Source organism: Primulina tabacum, chromosome 4, assembly GCF_025594145.1.
Source record: "Primulina tabacum isolate GXHZ01 chromosome 4, ASM2559414v2, whole genome shotgun sequence".
In the NCBI taxonomy this organism is placed as follows: domain Eukaryota; kingdom Viridiplantae; phylum Streptophyta; class Magnoliopsida; order Lamiales; family Gesneriaceae; genus Primulina; species Primulina tabacum.
In genome coordinates this window covers 48,589,975-48,611,593 of record NC_134553.1, presented here as the reverse complement: position 1 = coordinate 48,611,593, position 21,619 = coordinate 48,589,975, and the positions used below count along the sequence as shown (strand labels likewise).

General features: G+C 35.6%; 3 protein-coding genes and 1 long non-coding RNA gene across 7 annotated transcripts; 2 read left to right on the top strand and 2 right to left on the bottom strand.

Annotated features, from left to right (window-relative positions):
• Positions 1 to 69: 69 nt before the first annotated feature.
• Positions 70 to 1,194, top strand: LOC142543649 (uncharacterized). Its single transcript, XR_012819805.1, has 2 exons — positions 70 to 626; positions 751 to 1,194. It is a non-coding gene; the product is annotated as an uncharacterized LOC142543649 (long non-coding RNA).
• A 1,042-nt stretch (positions 1,195 to 2,236) lies between these two features.
• On the bottom strand, positions 2,237 to 5,343 carry LOC142543648 (small ribosomal subunit protein mS33-like). Of its 4 annotated transcripts, none has more exons than XM_075651026.1 (3): positions 5,218 to 5,343; positions 4,751 to 5,001; positions 2,237 to 2,723 (listed from the first exon to the last, which is right to left on the bottom strand). In XM_075651026.1, exons 2-3 carry the CDS (start codon positions 4,978 to 4,980, stop codon positions 2,633 to 2,635), a joined length of 321 nt encoding a protein of 106 aa, XP_075507141.1. In that variant the 5' UTR covers positions 4,981 to 5,001; positions 5,218 to 5,343; the 3' UTR covers positions 2,237 to 2,632. The 4 variants fall into 4 exon arrangements, with proteins under 4 accessions (XP_075507141.1, XP_075507142.1, XP_075507144.1 ...); XM_075651027.1 differs by having other exon boundaries at positions 4,751 to 4,998; positions 5,218 to 5,325; XM_075651029.1 differs by lacking the exon at positions 5,218 to 5,343 and adding an exon at positions 5,090 to 5,200 and having other exon boundaries at positions 4,751 to 4,998.
• An 8,472-nt stretch (positions 5,344 to 13,815) lies between these two features.
• Positions 13,816 to 19,199, top strand: LOC142543645 (transcription factor PIF1-like). Its single transcript, XM_075651022.1, has 8 exons — positions 13,816 to 15,026; positions 15,116 to 15,857; positions 17,409 to 17,507; positions 17,620 to 17,685; positions 17,852 to 17,917; positions 18,059 to 18,445; positions 18,597 to 18,675; positions 18,849 to 19,199. Exons 1-7 carry the CDS (start codon positions 14,929 to 14,931, stop codon positions 18,660 to 18,662), a joined length of 1,524 nt encoding a protein of 507 aa, XP_075507137.1. The 5' UTR covers positions 13,816 to 14,928; the 3' UTR covers positions 18,663 to 18,675; positions 18,849 to 19,199.
• On the bottom strand, positions 18,860 to 21,123 carry LOC142543646 (uncharacterized). Its single transcript, XM_075651023.1, has 7 exons — positions 20,947 to 21,123; positions 20,836 to 20,867; positions 20,673 to 20,729; positions 20,032 to 20,118; positions 19,637 to 19,725; positions 19,415 to 19,465; positions 18,860 to 19,291 (listed from the first exon to the last, which is right to left on the bottom strand). The coding sequence occupies exons 1-7, from the start codon at positions 21,018 to 21,020 to the stop codon at positions 19,268 to 19,270; spliced, it is 414 nt and encodes a 137-aa protein (XP_075507138.1). The 5' UTR covers positions 21,021 to 21,123; the 3' UTR covers positions 18,860 to 19,267.
• Between the last annotated feature and the right edge of the window lie 496 nt (positions 21,124 to 21,619).

The window sequence follows — 21,619 nt, the reverse complement described above, 5'->3', positions numbered from 1 at the left end:
AAAAAATCAGCGCTCTTGAAGCCCAGCGGCCTCCGCATCCTCACCAGACACCACTAAGGCACCTCCAAATCTGCAGACCCGCCTGTCAAAAGAAGTCACGGCCGGCCGCCTGTCACTTCCATACCCAGCTGGTATCATGCGGAAGTTCCATATCTTGTTATTAATATGGCTTTTTTTCATTGCTTAATTTGTTGATTTATGTTTTATCTGGATAGCTTACCAATCCTGATTGTTTAGTACAGATTTGCGTACGATGAAATATATTTCAGTTGTTTATTGATATTAATTAGGGTGAGGTGATTCTGTTGGAATTTCTGAGCTTTCAATTTTGATTTCTGACACGCCAGATTCATGACATTGATTTTGATTGTTTTCTCGGCTCAATGGATTTCATTGAAATCATGTTCTGCTAACTGAGATATCCTGTTCTTCATTTTTGTCAACGGATTGCCCTGCCATCCTTGCTATACACTAAAAAAGACAAACCTTAAATCGAGACATCAGGCCACATATCTGTGGAATGAAATGAATCTCGAAATTCATTCACTACTTTTGTAAAAATTTAAGTTTGCTCCTCAGAATTTCGCTAACTCCTTCACGGGACCTCTCCAGCTAATTTGCATGTGGTTCGAACTTGGGCGAGTTCTTTAGATTGTGTATTTTTACTTCATAGTCGTGGAATATAATCCTTTTCTTTAGTTCATCTTGACAATGCCATATTCGTGAATTTATGCTCAGTTTTTTCTCCAGAATCCAGATAAAAAACCAGTAGTCTATCATGAGCATGGAAGAGAAAGATCCAACAAAATCAATGGATTGGAAAGTTATTGAAGAGCCAGTAAGCAGTAATTCCAGTTCTGATCCAGTTGTAAAGAAACGACTCCCTAGAAGACTCTAAGGCAAATCTCAGATTATTATTTCCTTCTTCGAAGATCTATATTGTATAACCTTGCTTTTTATGGAGCATGGATAGCTGGTGGAATTGGTGCTGGCATGTTGATAGAAACCTGGATAAACAAAGAGGTCAAACGTATGGCTTGCGCTTTCCACTGCTTATTCAACGTGTTGCTTGTCTTTACATCACTTTGGGCTACACACTGTGACAATGATTGAATTCTAGCTTTTGTCCCATTAGTCTTGCACCTGTCTCGAAGACCTTTTAATGTATGAGGCACATAAACTTCCTTCTCAGCTCCCAATCTCTCTTCTGTATTACATGTTTTTCGTTTTCCACATATGGAACCAAGTTTTGCAAAAGGTTTAGATACAAAAATTTTCAGCAGTACTTGTTGAACATTTGTGACATTCTCTGAATGGTTGACGCATTTCCCATGACATTTACTAGTTTCGAGAAACCTTTCAAGTTAAAACTTAAAAGACTTGTCTTCTAACATCCCACGTTTGGGATGGATCCATGGACCAACTTATATAATGGGACATCGTTCCCAATTATTAGCCGGTTTCAAGGCGCGGATTGTTAGGGAATTACCGACTTAGTTGTAATTAACAATCTTTATTTTAGTATAATTTACATCTCATGTTTTCATTTTACTTTATCTGTATACCCATGCAATCAGCATAGATACAGTCCTTGATTATATTTTAATACAAATGAATCGTAATTCGATGTTGAAACTCATCTGTAAACACTGTATATTCTAAATTTTTTTATAGTCGATTCAGCCACCTGAAATAAGGATAGAGGTCGCTTGAGACTAACATCTATGATGTTGTGTTCCGTGTTTCATGATAAGTGCATAGAGATATCCAATTATGCAGATGGGTAAACATACGATGATTGTACCGATCAACCCTCCCTCGGACTTTCGAAGTGGTTATCATTCATCGAGAGAAAAAGCATGTGATTATGATTGTACATTGTTAGTCCTTACGACCCGGGACAATAATGAGGCTCTACATACTAGGATTGTGTTTTGAGTCGTTTACCTACTCCGCGGGAGTCACAAGATGGCGAGGTTTGGTGCAATTGCGAAATATATAGGAGCCATAGAGATCTCACGTCAAGAAAGTTATGATCGGGTTTTGTCGCGTTCTTGTGTTGCACAATGGTGTTAGTCATGAGCCTAGATCGAAAGATTGGTATATCGGAGAGTCACTCAAATTTATTAATATTTTTTTTTAATGTCCAGTCACTTGAAGTCTTATTTCAAGAAGCATACAAAGAGATCGAGAAAACGAGGGATCATAAAAAAGAGCGAGCGAGACTAAGCCCACATAGGAAATTGCAACTTTTGCATTAGATCTTGATAACTAAATACCAAATAACTATAATTCGAGCAATCGAGCCAAATTAAAGCCCAAAATAATAAATTTTTCGAGTTTCAAGCCAGATGAAATTTTTTACATTGGGCTCCAATTTGAAAGAAAAAATTATTATTCGACTCCAGACAATTCGTTTGTTCATTCCCATGATGCGAAAAATATGAACGAAGGCTCAGAAATTGAACCGAAATTAATCCAATTCAACGTCAACGTCAATTTCTTCTGTTCATTTCCCAGAATCTAGTTCCATCGAACATGCCTTAAAAAATAGCGTTGGTGAAATAAAATGTAAAATGGTAAAATATCACTCCAGAAAAACATCAGCAGTTTGCACTTCGCAGTGGCATAGCTATTTGCTGCTCTTTTTAGCACGCTTTCCTTGGCCTTTCTTCGGCGGTCCCTTTCCACGACGCTTTAACATTTCAAGTTTGTTTAAACGCCTGCAAAAGTCGATAAAAATCCGAATACAAAATCATTTGAGTAAAAGTCACACCCAAGAAAAGAACATAGATGCAAGTGCTGCCATGTGTTGAAAAAGGAATCATCAAATGATACAAGATTGATAATTTCTTGATGATGTTTCCTCACAATATCAACTTTTTCCATCACAACTCCAGAGTAATTTGTCCACTGAATTTATTATATTCTCATAGTAAGAACTCTCCAAATTTCTTTTACATTGTTGAACTACACTATAGCATTTCTTGATTTGTTAACGCCCGTCTCAAGGAGGTAAGACCTACAAGTGTTGAAAAATGATCATGCTAGTGATTGAGATTTGACGCAACTTTCTGAACAGGTTTCTCACTATGACCATCCATGTCATTCTTCTTGAATCAAGCAAGATGGTATGATGACGATCTTGAAGAAAAAGGGTCCATTTAGCAATATATCCCAAAAGTTTAATGCATTTCTTTCGTGCAAAGGGAGTGTCAACAAAATCTGCTCTTTTGTTGCCATCAGACAGTTAGAATAACACTACAAGAGACGTCTTTTGATGTCAAACTGCGAGTTTCTTTTTCATCTTGCCCAAACACATTATTTATTCCCATTTGAGAAAGAGACTCTCCCACACTGCTGCAAGGTTTTTCTATAGAGCCAGCGGCTTTCTTCATCTTATTGTGGTCACAATGCGCGAGAATTTGGAAATATTCCATATCCTGCCATAACTAGGTCCAGCCGCGGATAAAATCATATCCCAGCACACGTAGTAATGGTTCGCCGGAACAGTTGCGGTGCTTGGAACAGCAACTACCGTTCCAGTTCCAATGTTATGCTGCGGAACGGTTGCGGAACAGTTGTATAAAAAAATTAATAAATTCAAAAAATTGGTAAAAAAATTTAAATATAAATTACATCATACTAAAAATAAAATATATGAAGTTATTACAAATTAATATATCAATACAAAACTATTTTACAATAATAGCACAATAAGAAATACACACTAAAAATTATAACATACCAAAGCTAATACCATGAAGAGTGACGCGGAGGAGCGAAATCATTGTTATATTCTTCATCACTATCTCGTAGATTAAATTGATTTCGAACATTTGGATATTGACGTGATTGTCCATAGAGATATTGATTAGATTGAGATGACGAAAGATCATTAGAATGGGATGACTAATTTTGTAATAGTGTTTCGTCACGACGATTATAGTATCCGAATCCACTGATACACAGTAGAACTATCAGCTGTACTTGAAGATCTATACTCGGGACTATGACGTCCAACACCCCGCCATATAGATGATGAAGATTCATTGTATCTATCACCAATATATTGAGACAACCCATAATCAAATCCACGATGTCTAATTCCATGTGTACCAGATGTTGAAAAATCAAATGATCTATCAAAACATGAAAATTATAGCCTTATATCTTATCTTTCTAATGGAAGTGGCCTCACAACAATTGGATCAATATACAAGACATTATACTAAAAACAACAACTACTGCAACATTTTTCATACCGTTTCTGCAGTTCCATTTCCTATTTGGCTCAAGATCAATTTTCTATTCTACACATTCATTTCCATAATCATCAACAAGTATGAAATATAATACCAATAACATAACCATTTTATTACCATTCCAATAAACATAACCATAAACAATAACCATCTACAATAACCATTATCATACCTTACCGTAATGAACCATGAATATCTCATAACCATATTTTTTAAACACCAAACCGTTCCGCTCGGCCGTTCAGTTCCGCTTCGCCGTTAAATCGCCAATAAAACGTCGAAAAACAGCGCTACAAAACAATTACCGATTTGCCCTGGAACTTTGGAATGGCGGTCACCATTCCCGTTCCGTTCCGGCCGCGTAACGGCCGTTCCGGCGAACCATGCTTAGTATCACAACTCTCAACTTCTCTAAACATTACTGACAAGGAAAAAAACATAAAAATAAACACAAAAAGGTATCATATAATGAACTATATCCTTACTCTTGTTCTTGACGAGCTATGATGAGAGGATCATCCTTCTTGATATCGTAAGGGTACCAGGCAGCCACTTTCTCGCCAATCAGCTTCTTGCGCAGTATCTTATGGGGAGACCTTTGCCCTGTTGAATTGAGAATGTGGCCGAAAATCCTAGCCCTCGCCTCTGTAACCCCTTTCAAAGCTGCATCAGCCAGCACAATCTTCAAGCTCCCCAAACTTCCTCCGAAACTCATCCCTTAGATATTAATTTCCTACTTCATTCACAAAAAAATTCAAAACCCAGATAGCATTCATAATGACTATTGACAAATAAAGTAATCTTAGCAAATCACACTATACTACCAACAAAACTGCTTAAATCTGGCGACAGGCATATAATCAAACAGTTGTGGCGCAATATTTAAGTTACTAAAGCACGAAATAGTTATAAAAAATAGTTATAACGAAAAAAGGGAACAAGAAGGGCTAACATGTAATCAGTCAATTTGACGATAGCAAAATTCCCAACTCGATCTCATCCGATTTTGTATTGAAATTGACGAGACGAGCTGGCCCAGCCCAAGCACATCACGGATATGCGTACCGAGAGATGTAATGGAGTCTAATTTTTTTTAAATATTTGAGTTTGATTCGTTTATAATCGATCGAACTCAGATTTTAATCGAACATATTTAAATATTAATTCATTAAAAAAATAAATTATATATAAAAATATATGTAATATTCTTATTAAAATTTATAATTTTATTCTAATAAACAAATTTAATATATTTTTATATAATCAAAATATAAAATATAGACATCAAATATCAAAACTGTTATATTTTCATCTAAGATCTGACTCATGAGTCTACCAACGAACATGTTCACGAACTAACGAGACTAATATTGTAAAGTTCGAGTTTGAACGAGATTTTATCGAACCAAGTTTTAAATGACTTAAAACGACTTAGTTCATTTACATCCCTCACACATATTTATCACATTGTTGATAAGTTAGATAACTGATTTTCCTTATTTGGTAAAGATGATCGGATTTGCATCTCAATTGAGTTTGGGCAAAAACTTGTGTGAGAGGGTCTCACGGATCGTATTTTGTAAGACGGATCTCTTATTTGGATCATCCATGAAAAAGTATTACTTTTAATGCTAAGAGTATTACTTTTTATTGTGAATATCGGTAGGATTGACCCGTCTCACAGATAAAGATTCTTGAGACCGTCTCATAAGAGACATACTCTTGAGTTTGAGCCGAACAACTTATTGCTCGGTTGAGTGTTACCAATTTATTTTTCATATTTAATTTGTGATGAATATTAAATGTAAAAATCTAAAGAATATATGTCGGTAAAATATTTAGTCAAGTAGGGCGACTGTACATTTAAACAGAATAATTGAATTTCAAACCATGTGTTCAGACAATGAAATTGTACGGAAGGTTCCTGCATTCAGACGAGGAATTGCATCTATAAATATATGCATTCCTTCATAATTCAAATCATCAATAATTCGAGTTTTCTTTCATCTTATAGCATTTCAGTGCTTAATTCTATAATATTTATGAGGTGTTTTGTTCTCATGTATTAAAAGAGTGTGTATTCTCTTTGAAAACACAGTGAGTGGTTGTACATTGTGAAATATTACAGTGAAATTCTTTTCATCTTACATGTGATTTTTACCCTAATAATTTTTAGGAGTTTTCCACATAAATCTCGATATACAATTTATTTTTTATTTTCATATTATTATCTCGCAATTAGACCGGCAATATATTGGATTTGATAATTAATAAAGTCTTAAAGATGACCCAATTGTACCATAACCCAATCACAAGTAGGCCTAGGTTTTAAAATTTGTTTTATTTACTTCAGACACTGCATGTGTTATGTTTATTTAAACATAAAATAAAAAAATAAAGCCAATTGAGCGAACGGTTCGGACTTAAAAGTCGAAAGCAACAACTTGTACACTTCAATTTTAGTTTTTTTCTGAATAAAAAATACAACAATAAAAATTTCCTACATATAAAAAAACATCACGACGACTTATAAAATATTATATAATACTCAGTTAAACAAGTCAAAATTATATTACATCACTTTTTAAATTAAATTATGAATTTTTTAATTAAAAAATATGCAAATTGCCACAATTTATTTAAAAAAATCGAACATTTTCATTTTGAAATATATAAAATTATCTCCCCATCACCATCCACTTTATTCAAAATTGAGGTCCCTTATTAAAAATAGGTTAGTTGAGAATATATCTCCCAACTTGTGTGAGTACTCCATCCCTTTGCTTCGATTTATTCTTATACCCCACGATGGAGACTTGGAGAAGATAAATTTATTTGAGCTTTTGCAGCAGAGAGAATTGTGGTGAATGTATCTACTTAAGATTGACTTGGAGTGAAGGAAAACTACATGTCTTTACTTCCAGTTTCCTAACACATATGAGATGTAATCGAATACAAATACATATTGGACACCATCACCAGAAGGAACTCTTAAAATAAATGTCGAAGCGTCGGTGATCAAATCTTTGAGTTTTTTAAGATTGTGGAGAGTGGGTCGAGACTGTTAGAGTAGATGCCCTGCAAGTCCACGGTTGGTTAGAGAATTTATTGACTCAAGTGTAATAAACAATTTTTATTTTAATATAATTTAACTTTTTATGGTTTTATTTTACTTTACATGTATACCTATGCAATCGACATAGATAAAGTCTTTGATTATGCTGTAAAACAAATGAATAGTAATTCGATCTTGAAACTCATTTGTAAACATTACATATTCTAAATTCGTTCTTAATCGATTCAGTCGCCTAAAATAAGGATAAAGACTGCTTGAGCTTAAGACTAGCATATGTGATGTTGTGTACCGTGTTTCATGGTAAAGATATAGAGATGTCCAATTATACAGATTGATAATCATACGATGATTGTACCGAACAACTCTCCCTCGGACTTTCCAAGTGGTTATCATTCATCGAGATGAAAAGTCTTTGGTTGTGATTGTACATGATTAGTCCTTACGACTCGAGACAACACTGAGGCTCTACATACTAGGATTGTGCTTTAACTCGTTTACCGACTCTGCGAGGGTCACAATGTGGCGAGATTGGGTGCAATTGCGAAATGTGCAGGAGCCAGTGAATTGTAGTTGGGAATTCATCGTCCACCTACGGATATGGATATCCTATGTGATCTAACGAAATAATAGTGCATGAAATCCCTGGCCAGAGTATGAGACGTACGTTAGGAAATTTTTGCATGACCGGTTGAAAGAGTGGAAAAAATGATCCACTTTTTTATATCTGTTTTCATCGGATCAAACATGCTTACATGATAATTGATTTGAATAATGACTTTTCTAAGTAAAAGTTTAATAGAGACCATCCTTTATTCCTTTCAAAAGGAAAAAAGAGTGAATCCCTTTTTTTAGAAAAAAAACGAATCCACTTCACCAATGATTTAAAACTATATTTATGTATATAATATACTTTTTGTTGGACTTATTTTTTTACATTAAAATATTCTCTGTTAGAGAATATATTCTCTCATTAAAGGTATAGATGTTATTTTTAATAAGATTTTCGATAATTATTTGGAATACTTGTTATATATTGATTTTCTGATTATTTCAAAAGATCAAATCAAAAATTTGTGTGAAACGGTCTCACGGGTCGTATTTTGTGAGACAAATCTTTTATTTGGGTCATCTATGAAATTTTTTTACTTTTTATTGTGAATGTCGGTAGGGTTGACCCGTCTCACAGATAAAGATTTGTGAGACCGTCTCACTATAGACCTACTCAAAGATCAAATAGGGCCGAAGGCTTGACGATTTATATATTATATCTTATCTGATATGATGTCTAAAGTTTGGATCAAAATATTGGATTTTATATTCAATTGTAACAAACATCTCTTGTAATTTAAAAAAATTGTGACTAATTAAGTATGATGAATTCATCAATATTTCTATAAATTTTTCCCTATCAAATTATAAAAGCTTACGACTTCTTAAACAATAAAAGTAAATATACAAACTGTTAGAAATGCAATTAAAGTTACATATTAAAAATACATAAGGAAGACCATGAATTTGTAAGACAAAATATATCTTCATTTATATGAGGTTTTTTGGGTAACATCCAAAAATAAATCTTACTTTAGAATCAAAATTGACAATATCATACTATTGTTCATATATCTGAGTTCCATTGCACAAAACAAAAGTAAAATAAATTTTATTTAAAACATTAATAATAATAAAAGTACTCAATCACTAGTAGAATTTCTTTGATTTACTTCGCATATTCAATGAAGTCAGAGGTAGATAATTGTCGAAATAGACGCACGTGAAGTAATAGGGTACCATTTTACTTCGCATTATAATTGAAGTCGTATACGAGAAATTAATGAAGTCTTTGGCCGGTTCAATGAGGGAAAACAGGTCCAGAATTCAACCGATGCCGAAGTAAAACAATGTTTTTTACTGCATCGATCTCGTAAAGTGCTGAAGTAATAGCTTATATATAACTTCATAGTTTACATTCATCGACGAAGTAAATGTTTTGTATTACTTCATAATTAATAATCGTCGAAGTAACCAGTGACAAAGTAAAAACCAAAAATTATACTAGTGCATCGACGTACATGTTAAGTGATTGTACAAATTTTTTTATAATCAAGCGTGCACGACAGAGAGTTTTGACCAATCATTTTTTACACATTTACAAAGGATAATTCAATATAAGTTCATTCATACTAAGATTATTTTTCTATGTCGTACATTATTTGTTCCATATTTACGATTACTTAAAAAGTCTATAAGTATCTAATTTTTGTTCATAATGGAAAAGCCGAATAGACCAAAGTAGAAAGTCCAACGAATTATTCTTTTTCCGTGTTCATTTCGATCATCCAAGGCAACCCTAAACAACTTTGGCAAGAATATTCATCACATTGGCCAAGGAAATAAGTAGTTTAAGCCATCGTCGAGCCCGTACCAAAGAAAGAGCCGACAACTTTGTAAGGTATGGGGTATATTTTGTTTGACAGTAAAATAAGTAAGCTTGTATGTGACCGTAAATTTGTGCTTTATCAGAATTAAGTGTTGCATGAAATGTTATAACATGTCAGTTAGCATACAACGGAATATATAACGTTGTAACAGAAATTAACTTTAAATAAATACGATGAAACATAATAAATTTTGCACAAGTATAAATATTTGCGAGATGTCTCAGGGCAAAAATAATCACTAGAAAACCAACGAGTTCACACAAAAATTATCACTAGGTATTTTAATCAAAAACCAATTTTTTCAACACATTGAGAAAATCAAATGCTTCTTAAAACAAAGAACCACATTAAAACGGTATATAAGGAAGCAAAACACAATGTCAAAATTGGAGCAACAAAAAAAAATTTCAGCCAACTCCTTCACAGTTGTTGTCTGCAAATGTCTCCAACAATCACGACAACATATGGATTCAGCACTCTTCGATCAACAACAACCTTGTAGATTGTTTTCTCTAAAGTTTATAGCGTGCAAATGTGCAATAATATGCATGTGCTTCTGCGTAAATCACCTCCCTTTTGCATGAGATAAATCCTCTTATTTATAGCCTATGATTTATCAACAAGGAAACCTACACAATATAAAAAATAAGAGTTTTATTAGAAACAAACTCTTTTTAATCAAAAATATCATGTCACAAAAATCTTAGCATAATTATTACATTAATTATCACATTATCTATAAAGACAAAACCATAATTAAATATTCAAAATCACATCAACAAGAAAAAAATTAATCTTGAAAAATAAATTTAATACGAAAATTATATTTCTCTTCAAATTTGAAGATCCGATTTAAAAGTTTATGTATTGCAACATAAATAGGATTATTGGTTGAAAGGAAATCTGTTCTACCTTCGGGAAATAATCGAAATTATTTATTATTAAGCGGCATTTTAAATATAATTTTTTTGTTCGGCAAGTTATGATTTGCTCATAATGATTCATGACAAATAAATTTTTTTTAAAAATTTATTGTTACATATGATTCTCATAATTTAATATATGTATTAAGATGTTATAAATATTTATTAAAATGAAATGAGTACACTAATTCAGACTTTGCATAATGTAATTTAATAACATTTATCAAATAATTATACATACCAATTATAATTTGAAACTATTCATATTGATAATGACAGAGAGAATATCTGAATGAATGATTATTGTGGGGACCCGGGCTCTAACTCAATTCTTTTCGGGATTAATCGGATCTTTATTCAAAAATGTGGGTCAAAATTTTGTTTTTTTTAACATTAATTCAAATGTATATAAACAGCATAAGATAGTTCTTCATTTTATTTCAATAAACATAATTACATGTCTTGTTCTAATACATTCATATAAACCAGTATTTAATACAAACTACAACCACAAGTAGTACAAGTCTCGTAAGAAACAACTAGTAATCTTCTGCGCCCGAAGTCACCACGCTATCTCGAACTCATCTCTGTCGTGATCCAGATCCTGCCCCACCTGTTGTTATGCACACATACAGACATAACAACAGCCGGAAACTCCGGTGAGAACAAATCCCAGTATAAAACATGTATGCATGCTAATACATAGTCATAAATCATGCATGAAAGCAATAACAATGGGTTCCATAGTCTATGAAACCAATCTATATGAGCATGCAATTCAAATGAACTCATGTCTTGACTCGACACGACTCTACTCTAGGGATCCCGGTGTGAATAAGACGTCACTGTATGTCACCTACCCTCCCAATCGGGGTAACTGTACGTCTTATTCCTAGACTTCGGTCATGTCTGTATCGAATGTCTACAATCGGACTGAATCTGATCCGAAGCGTCGATACCACCGAACATCTAGTTTGGCAAGTCTGCCAATGACTCTCCTATCTCAAAGGCTTGAATATAAATCTATAAACAAGACAGCATCATATCAAGAGATTTGAATATAAATCTATAAACAAATCAAATTCATATCAAAAGATAAACAACAATTCTAGTATGTGATTTGATTGGGAAACTCAAATTGAATCTCATTTGAGTTGTGTCTTCCCCAAACAGAACATGAATTATACCTTTCTTGTCGTTGGAATAATTCGAAGTCTCGAAGTAGGGATATCGAACCTGTCAATCCAAATCTGAAATGACAATGTTGAGATGCACAATATCAAATCATAACTCCAACTAATGCTAGTACGGTTTAATATCAAATCTTGATACAATTCGACGGTATAACGGCATAGTTTCTCGATACCGATCATCCAATAACAATCAACATATTATCCACAAGCCATAACATCAATAACAACAATCATAATCTCCCGAAATCTGCTTTATCTCAACTCATACAAGATGGAATTTCATAACAATAGCATATAGTGTCCGTTCTTCGATCCGGTTGCAAATATACTATGTCCAACATGTCAAGAATACATAATAACCATCATATCATAATTTTTCAACACATGGAATCTAAATCATGCTGAAGCATAACCCAACTTACATCCTCTTGTAGCCTTTGAAGTGAGGAACAAGAATCTAAGCTTGGATTAAATTTTGGATGAGTAATTCTTACACAACCAAATGATAAAGATGGAGGGAAAGGCTTGAAGAAACTCTCTCCATCGTTGCTGGTATGCTGGAATGAAGAAGAAGTGAGTCATGCTCAACTTATATATACCTCAGGCCATGTGTCAACATAAAATTCAAAGGTGGATTTCTCGCACCAAGCACCGCGGGTGCGCTCTGTCTAGACCGCGGGTGCGCTACATATAAGACCGCGGGTGCGGTGACATCAACGCGGGTGCGGTTACGTTTGAACCGCGGGTGCGGTGTCATTTCTGTAAATACTTTCCAACTCTCTGTCCATCAACCGCGGGTGCACTCCTTCTTGGACCGCGGGTGCGGTGACCCTACTGTAAAAATGGCTAACTTTCTGTCCATGCACCGCGGTGCGGTGCTTCTCTAGGCGCGGGTGCGGTCCCTTTCTTCAAGCAACACTTCATCTTTTCATTTTATCCACATACAATCTAGGGCCTTACAATTGTTAACCAAACATGATATTTATAGGATAAAAATCAATGATAACTTTGTTTTCAGTGTCCAGCTGCTATTCAAGGTGAGATGACCGCTCATGACATGTCTGACATTGTTAAATCTGACAACATATACTACTTTTAGCCTAGTCATATCACTCTTATGTGTGCTGAAAAACATGTCAATGATTATCAAGACATGACGTCTCATACCTGTGAACCTGGAAATGACACATGTACCGGGGTGCTCAGGTGGATGAACATGATGTGGAGTACTGCCCACTAATTACATTACCCGAGCTTTCATTGACCGGACTCAGCTGAGAGCTCGGCTCCTTCTGCACACTGGTCGGTTTGCTTAACTTTCTTGGATTCTTAACTACCCGAAACCCGGACTAAAGATAACCCAGGTACATCTTGGATGACCCGGATATCTCCGGAGTATCATTACTCCCATCTTAGATAGTTGGGCTAGAGTCTTACTCGCTGTTTCGAACAATCCGAATGTGCTTTGGGCGAGAAATTCACTGTTATTTTGAATTCATGTGATGTAGGGTTAGACGTTAGCATTATGTAAGCCCTAGCATTTGAAAGTTCGGGTGTCGCTTCTTATTCCGAGCCTATCTTTTCGTATGCTCTGCACAACTTTCGAGGTGCATCATATTGTTTATTTGTTTAGATATCAACTGTCCATATCAAATATCTTCCACCTATATAAAATAATGATCGATTTTTCTCATTTCACACTTTTACATCTTTGCGTTCTCGTCTCAATTTCTTAAGATTTCGGCGTACCCCGCTCTTTTTCCGGTGACTTTGACATTTTCCGACCTCTTCCAAATCCCTGTAAGTTCTTCTCGTCTTCTTTTAATATGTCTGATTCTACTTATTCTACCTCTGGAATGAACGCGAATGACTAATCTATAATGAATCTGCAGCGGTGCGCTCCGATTCTTCCTCCTCCTCCAAAAGACCAGTCCCCTCTACTTCTGATATCCGGAGTACCCCTTGGTTCTCTACCACTTTGAAGTTTGAACTCTTATCATCAGAGGCGCGAACCCAATCTCCGACGGAAGAACTCAATCATCACAAGGCTCGTGCCGAAGAGGCGGAATCCGCTATGGTGGCCTCCAAGTGATCTGAAGAGGAATGACATATTTCCTTCATTCAAACCCCGGATTTTAGGGCATCAGTTGAAGATAGGGCATATTACTTCTTCCGAGTTTGACAAATGCAAGAAGCAATTCGAAGAAGCCAACCTTCTCCCAGCAGATAAAGGAAAGCTTCCCAGATTTTGTTAAAAGAATCGATTCTTTGCCCTAAGATTATGATGGGGAACGAGGTGAAAACGCCAGGGCTTAGGGTCCAGAAGTCCAAGCACTATAATGTAAGATGGTAAACCTTTATCTTTCTGATGTTTTTCCGGGTACCTTTTGGATAAACAGGATATCTCGTGGGATCATCACACACATATATATGTATGTATATGCATGTAGGCATTGTGTGTAAATAGTTAGATTATGATTGAAAGATTTGGTTACAAAAATGGAAGGTGGAGAACTGTGAAAGAAGAAGAAGACAGAGCAGCACTGTGTTCGATACTTACATACTGTCAGCATCACTTTTCGTCCTTTTCTTCCCCAAATTATTATTATTATTATTAATTCCAAATTCGAGAAAACCAAAGCACAGCACCGAAAGAGAAAACACCACCTTATCTTCGCTGCAACAACTCATTTAACACAACCCAACAATTTTTCCAACTCCAAAAAGCTAAGAGCTCGAGATAAAATTAATGGAAAATTCTCAAATACGGCGGTTGATCTATTAATGGGTTTTCTGTCTATTCCCTTTACTCGGTTTCCTCGACCCTTTTCATTTGGAAGAGATAAGAATTTTGTGGGCGAAAACAGGTTTCCATATCTATAGCCTACGCGATAATTTATTGGGTTTTTTGTATTTGCTGATCAACGTTGAGTGAGGGTTTTGTTTTGTGCTGAAATTCGGATTATTTGGGATATTTGCCTCCGGATTGAATTGAAGAGGGATTTTGAGTTGACGAATCGAGAGGTGGAGACGATGAATCACCGTGTTCCGGATTTTCAAGAGGTGGAAGATGATTTTTCGATTCCTACGTCTTCTGGTTTATCCAATTCCAGACCCAGAAGGCCTGCAATGTAAGCACTCTTCTTGTTTTTCAACACCCGTATTTGGATGATTTGGAACCCTTGAAATTGATTATGTGGTCACTTTGGATTACTTGCAGAGGTGAAGAGGAGATAATGGAGCTGCTATGGCAGAATGGGCAAGTTGTGGCGCAGACCCAGAAATCGTCGAAGAAAGCTGCGATAGGAGACGGCTGCGAGACAGTGATTACGGCGGAGCAGAGAGAGATCCGACCTGGCGGCGAAGAGGAGCCGACGCAGCAGCATTTGTTCATGCAGGAGGATGAGATGGCTTCTTGGCTTCAGTACCCACTCGATGTTTCCTCCTTCGACCGCGACTTGTACGCGGATTTTCTCTACTCCGCTCCTCCTCCATCTACACCACCTATCACCGCCCTCGCTCCGCCGCGGTCGGTGGTCGATATCCGCCCTGCCGCGCCGCCGGTTCAAGTTCCCCCACGCATACAGAACTTCCTCCATATCTCACGGATACCGACCCGGTTAAGAAACGAATCGGGGATACCGATGTCAGGCGTGGCGGCGGGGACGACGAATGCGAGGTCCTTGACTGTTGTGGAGTCGAATGAGACCCCGGTTTTGGGGCAGGTGTCTCACACGGTGGAGGATTCTAAGGTGAACGTTCCCGGACGTAACGTCGAAAGCGGCCCTCTGGTGGAGGCCGGAGAAGTGGCTGTAGGTCCTGCCGAATTCACCGTTACGTCCTCTCCCAGCTGCTCCGGAGCAAGTTTCAGTTCTGGCGGAGATCGTCGTCCTCCGGAGTCGGTGGCGGAAGACCGGAAGCGGAAAGGAAGAGAAGCCGGATACAGCGAGCTTCCGAAGGAGGTCAGCTACATTAAACTTAACAGTCCTTACCTTATTTAATACTCTTTTATTACTAATTATTTAACTCAATCAAAACTCAAAAGTGAGATCGAAAACCGGTAGGTTTGTTTTTTTTTAAAAAAAATTATATTTGGTTGGAGAATAAGTTTTTTACAATTAGGTTCATTGGAAGGATTTCCTTCTAATCAAATTATTTGATTATTTTTCAAATCCATTCATTTCAATATCACGTTATATTTGAATTGATAAATTTTAATATATTCAAATATATTTTTATAGTTTCAGATACCATAAATCTCAAATTTATCTCTCTTTTCACTCAATAATGAAGTTATTTGAAATTTATCGTACTTTATGTAAGTAACGTGTGAATAAGGAAAATATGAATTTAAGATTCATCCATCAAATCCAAGAATTTAATATCCTTTGGCTCATCCATGCAAATATAACTTTAAATTATTATTTAAACCAAGTCAAACATATTTCAAATCCCTCAACTATTGATTCGATCCAAATGCAACTTTAATCTCTATTCATATTTAACTTTAGAATATATAACAGTAATGGGGCCATTGAAAAGGTATAATATTTGTAAACTATATGGTTGTTGATGATATTTATGGTCCTACAAAATTTTGTAACTCAAGTTTGTAGTTTACAAATGTGATGCAATAAACCATTTTATTGCTAGCTTGTGTACACCCACTATCCAAATGGCTCTATACTGTTAATTGTTCATCCAAATATTTCTATCATGATTGTTAAATAATAAATAGAGATGAAAGTTTTATATTTAATTTTGTATTAAATCTAACATTTCTTTTTTCTCCGTATTTTGGGATTCTGACAACCACGAATGGTCATGGTAGTACACGTGGCATATGCCAGCGTCGGCAAAATGGCATTTTGCCACGTGGGTAGGCAGGCTGCATGCCACAAGGTTTTCGGTTGCAGGGGGCACTTTGAATTATGGTAATAATATAATAACATATAATTAAAAAAATGAAGAGGGATTTATGTGGCTGGCTGGATTGGGGAGAACCAAGTTTTCTGTGCGGGATCACGGGGAACACCTACAGAATGTTACCATTGGCCTTTGGAGTAAAACAAAATAGGCAAAATCAGACTCTGTTGGATCACAAATAATTTATGTGGGTTGGTGTAAAATTTAATAAATAATCAAAATACCATAAGAGAAAAGCTTTTGAAGAAAAGATTTCTGTCTTATTGGGTTAGTTTAGTTATGTTAGTATTTTCAATGAGTTAGGTTCTTTAAATTCATGTAGTTCGATCTCATAAATATTTCGGTTGGGTCGGTTATTTTAAAAATAAGATCAGTTTTAAAGAGTTGAGTTGATAGAGTTGGATTGGGTTGGTATGGAAAAGGGACACCTTTGGACAGGTGTTAAGTTGTTAATGTTGTACATTGATTTATATCAGTTAATCCAATTTAAAGAGTATAACGAAGCATAAGTGTAAAGAGTGATTTAGTGCTTGTTACATTTGATGATCAGTTTATCTTATTTCTGCTTCTGTTTGGTGTAATTATAGGATACCGAGTTCCAAGCTACAGACATCAAACCGCAAGCTCACGGTTCAACATTAACAAAAAAGTCTCGTGCGGCAGAAGTGCACAATCTGTCCGAAAGGGTTTGTGTGGATTTATGATTGTTTCCTGATTTGAATGCTAAACTTTTTCAATCTTTTTAATGTTGTAGAAAGGACTTACTTATTGAAATGATTGAAGTTGTTATCAATGCAGAGGCGTCGAGATAGGATAAATGAAAAGATGAAGGCACTCCAGGAACTCATACCTCGATGCAACAAGGTCAGAAAGCTTAGAAATTATGAAAAATTTCAATTATTATGTACGTTCACTTGTCCCTACTATGCTATTAGCCCTTCTGGATCCATCCCTAATCGCCCTGGTTATATTTTATGGAAAGTGGTCTGTAAGACATAAAGATTGAATCGATTATCTTTCCAAAATTCAGTCAGACAAGGCTTCGATGTTGGATGAGGCAATTGAGTACTTGAAATCACTACAACTCCAAGTACAGGTATGGTTTCTAACATCTCGTTTTTCAGACTCAATCTTGGAAAGGAGACACTCTTGATATGATAACTTTGGAGCTTTATTTAGTAACCCTGTCACATCTACTCAAACTTATGAGAAGAAGTTGGTGAAAATGTACCTGCAGATGATGATGTCCATGGGATGTGGAATGGTTCCCATGATGTACCCTGGTATGCAGCAATACATGCCTGTAATGGGAATGGGCATGGGGCTGGGAATGGGAATGGATATGAGCATGAATCGACCTATGATGCCCTATCCATCTATGCTACCCGGTTCAGCATTGCCAAATCCAGCAGCAGCACATATGAGTGCTTGTTTTCCGATGCCTGCATTTCATCTGCCACCAGTTTCTGTAACTGACCCTTCGAGAATTCAAGCTTCTAATCAGACTGATCCCACTTCAAATTCAGCAGTCTCCCATAATCCAAACCAGCCGCAAATGCAAAATTTTAACGAACCATATCAGCAATTTCTCGGTCCCCGCCAGGCACAACCACCATTACCACAGGCAAGTTTACATTGCCACACACTGAATTGTTGGTATCTGCTGTCAGATTATTCAGTAGATTACTTATGAAAATACTTGCATATCAACTTATGCAGGACATGTTTTTCGGGTAGTTATTTATATTGACAAGTCCCCTCCACTTGTTTTGCAGAATCAAACTGTGGTACAATCTATTAGCAAGCAGCCTAGTAACAGAAAAGATATTGGAAACACTTAGAAGCATCAATCTGGTAGGAAATCCGTATAGTCATATTTCTTATATTCATAAAATATCACTTTTTTAGAAAAAATAAAATATCATACTTACGATCACTAAAAACTGTTGGATATTATTGAAATTCTTTGGATTGTTTAATATACTGTGAAGGAACCATCGATCGACGTTTTGTCTTTGTAATTGCAGTGCAATAATGGTGTTGAGAACCATGATGGACTAGGATAACATCATTGTCTGAAACAAAAGTTTCAAGTTGAATTCAAGGCAATCACATAAGCAAGTCATCCGCCCGACTAAATTTTGTAAGAGAGTAGAGCACAAGCATAGACATTAGACACCTGACCTGTACCTATTACCATAGTAGCAGATTTTCTTATATTTATCTTGGATGGACTGGAACACTTTTCTTGCATTCTGAAACTTTGAGATGAATAATACGTCACAAATTCACGTGGTACAGCAACAGTCTGGTTTTTGAGTATTAATAACCTTTGATTTGGCTGTTACTCCTTTTGATTTCACGAAACAAAGTCAGATCGCAAAAAATTATGCACTTCCATTAAAAATTCCTTCAATCCCCAAAAAGCTGTGAAATACGCTCCGTTTTATGGAGTTATGGTGGCCAGGATCTGCAAATATGAAAATGCAAGTTCACTCAACTGTTAATTTAATGAAACCATGTTCATTTATATCCTGGGAAGTACAGTTTAACTTAAAGAATTGAAATTGGACTGGTAGAAATAAGTAAATACCTTTTCAGTGAACAGTCGGAATTCCTCCATTTCCATTACTTTATGAAGCTCCTATTAAAGTACAAAAACACACAGCAATATTCACATATTCAGAAGTTTGCTTTGAGACTGAAATTTTTTGTTTTGATCCACAGTTTTGGAACATTCAAACTTCATGAAATCAAACTATTGAGTTAAAAAAATGGATTTCAAATGCTGGTAAAATCTTTTAATTAAAATTACCTTCTCAGGATCCAAGGCAGAATCTATGTCACATATAAGTTTCTTAAGTTTTTCATCCTTTATTGCATCCCGGATTTCACTAGAAGAAGCTGCAGCATCAAGGAGAGAGAGAACATGAGAATTCATCAACACAAATTTTAGGAACTACACGCAACATGCCTCGAGAAAATTTCTCTTTCAAATGCATTTCCAAAAGTTATAGCATACCTGTAAACAATGTTGCAGACAAACTTAAGATATATGCATTCTGTCACAAACAGATGGAAACAAGCACAACCGTAGTAGAGAGATATGAAGAACAACTCAGATTATGGTCATTTGTTAGACACACCTTCTCCATACCTTAGCTTGGGAAATTGCGATGAATGTAACAGAAAACTAGGTGATATTCTTACCTATCGACTCTAGTTGTACTCCTTGCAACACTTCACTTGGCTCCTCAACATAAAGCGGTTTCTCATCATTCACGATTGGTGAAATAGCTAATGCAAGAATGTAGTATAAAAAGTCATGTAACTTCAAGTACCAAATAAATAGTATAATCAGATAGAACTTCCTTAAACCATTACCAAAGGAGTAAATAACTCACTTCAAGAAACAGAGAAAGGTCTGATCAAACAATTCCTTCTTACCATGAACTCAAACACAACCACATATTATCAAAACTACAATAAAAGTGTTTTACTAACTTAAACGGTGCGTAAAAACTTGCAGAGTTCTTATCCATAAACCAACCATGAAAGAGTCAGCATCATATAAGTCTCAAGAAAATCATACAATTATCAAAGAAAATAAATCAGTTATAATTGTATTGCAGCAGCACCAAGCTACGACAAAAATTAACAAGTGCTTAATCCCTTGCTTAACTAATACGATCCCATAAATGTAATTCATATGGGGTATATGGTCGACAGCACCTAAATAAACAGTTTCTCTCAAAAGCAGAAGTCTTTTTCCATTAAAATGACCTCGACATTCCATCACGAATTCCTTTGATCAACTAAAATACAAAATACTTTTGGAAAATAATAAGTACCGGTTGCCTCGGAAACTTTAACTTCCACAGGAGATTCCAGTTTTTTGCAAGGAATTTCTGGGTAAACATCGCATAAAAAAAAAGTTACAGGCATATATCCCAACTGCAAATCCAAAGTAACAAATGGCAAAACTGCTGTAAAAGAATCAATTCATTACACTACCATTGTGTTTCTTGAAACACACCACCGAACAACTGCAAGAAATCAACAAAATCATCGTCAAATCAAGTCGAAAGATTTAGAAAATCAATACACATGGAGAAATCAACGCACTAGGGTATCACACAGATAGGGCACTTGTATTTTGATTGCGCTTCCGCACACACTTCGCATTTTCTGGGTGCCATGATTCAATCTCAGCGGTTTTTGCAAGTTCGTTCCAGAGCTTCACGCCGATTGCTTGCCTTACCTTCGTAGTCTGTAGAGGCGTTTCTTGGGCTTTCTTAAGATTGGGCTTCAGGCCCGTTACGTCAGGGATGTAATCGAGCCGAGCCGAATCGAACTCTTGAATGTTTGAGCTTGGTTCGTTTATAATCGAGCCGAGCTTGAGCTTTATTTAACGAATATATGTATGGCTCACGAGCTTATTTAAGGCTTTATCGAGCCTAAACAAGCTTAATAAATATGAATTATATATTTAAATTTTAATTAAATTAATTAAAAAGTAAATTATATATTTAAAGAAAAATATATTATTCTTATTAAAATTTGAAAATTTATTATAATAAATAAATTTAATAGATTTTTCTATATATTTCATAAATAATATGCAAAATCAATAAATCAAATATCAAAACTATTATTTTTTCATCTAAAACATTACTCATGAACTTACCAACGAACATGTTCACGAGCTAACGAGCCGAATACTGGAAAGCTTGAGTTACTTTTATTTATCTTAACGAACCTCGTTAAACGAGCTCAAACGAGCTTTTATCGAATCGAG

Coding starts and splice junctions, on each gene's coding strand:
- LOC142543645 (XM_075651022.1), top strand. CDS start 14,929: ATGAATCACCGTGTTCCGGATTTTCAAGAGGTGGAAGATGATTTTTCG. Junction 17,686..17,851: donor TCATACCTCGATGCAACAAG/GTCAGAAAGCTT, acceptor TCCAAAATTCAG/TCAGACAAGGCTTCGATGTT. Junction 17,918..18,058: donor CACTACAACTCCAAGTACAG/GTATGGTTTCTA, acceptor ATGTACCTGCAG/ATGATGATGTCCATGGGATG.
- LOC142543648 (XM_075651026.1), bottom strand. CDS start 4,980: ATGAGTTTCGGAGGAAGTTTGGGGAGCTTGAAGATTGTGCTGGCTGAT. Junction 2,724..4,750: donor ATAGCTCGTCAAGAACAAGA/GTAAGGATATAG, acceptor CGACTTTTGCAG/GCGTTTAAACAAACTTGAAA.
- LOC142543646 (XM_075651023.1), bottom strand. CDS start 21,020: ATGGCACCCAGAAAATGCGAAGTGTGTGCGGAAGCGCAATCAAAATAC. Junction 20,730..20,835: donor GTGTTTCAAGAAACACAATG/GTAGTGTAATGA, acceptor ATGTTTACCCAG/AAATTCCTTGCAAAAAACTG. Junction 19,292..19,414: donor TCCGACTGTTCACTGAAAAG/GTATTTACTTAT, acceptor TCATATTTGCAG/ATCCTGGCCACCATAACTCC.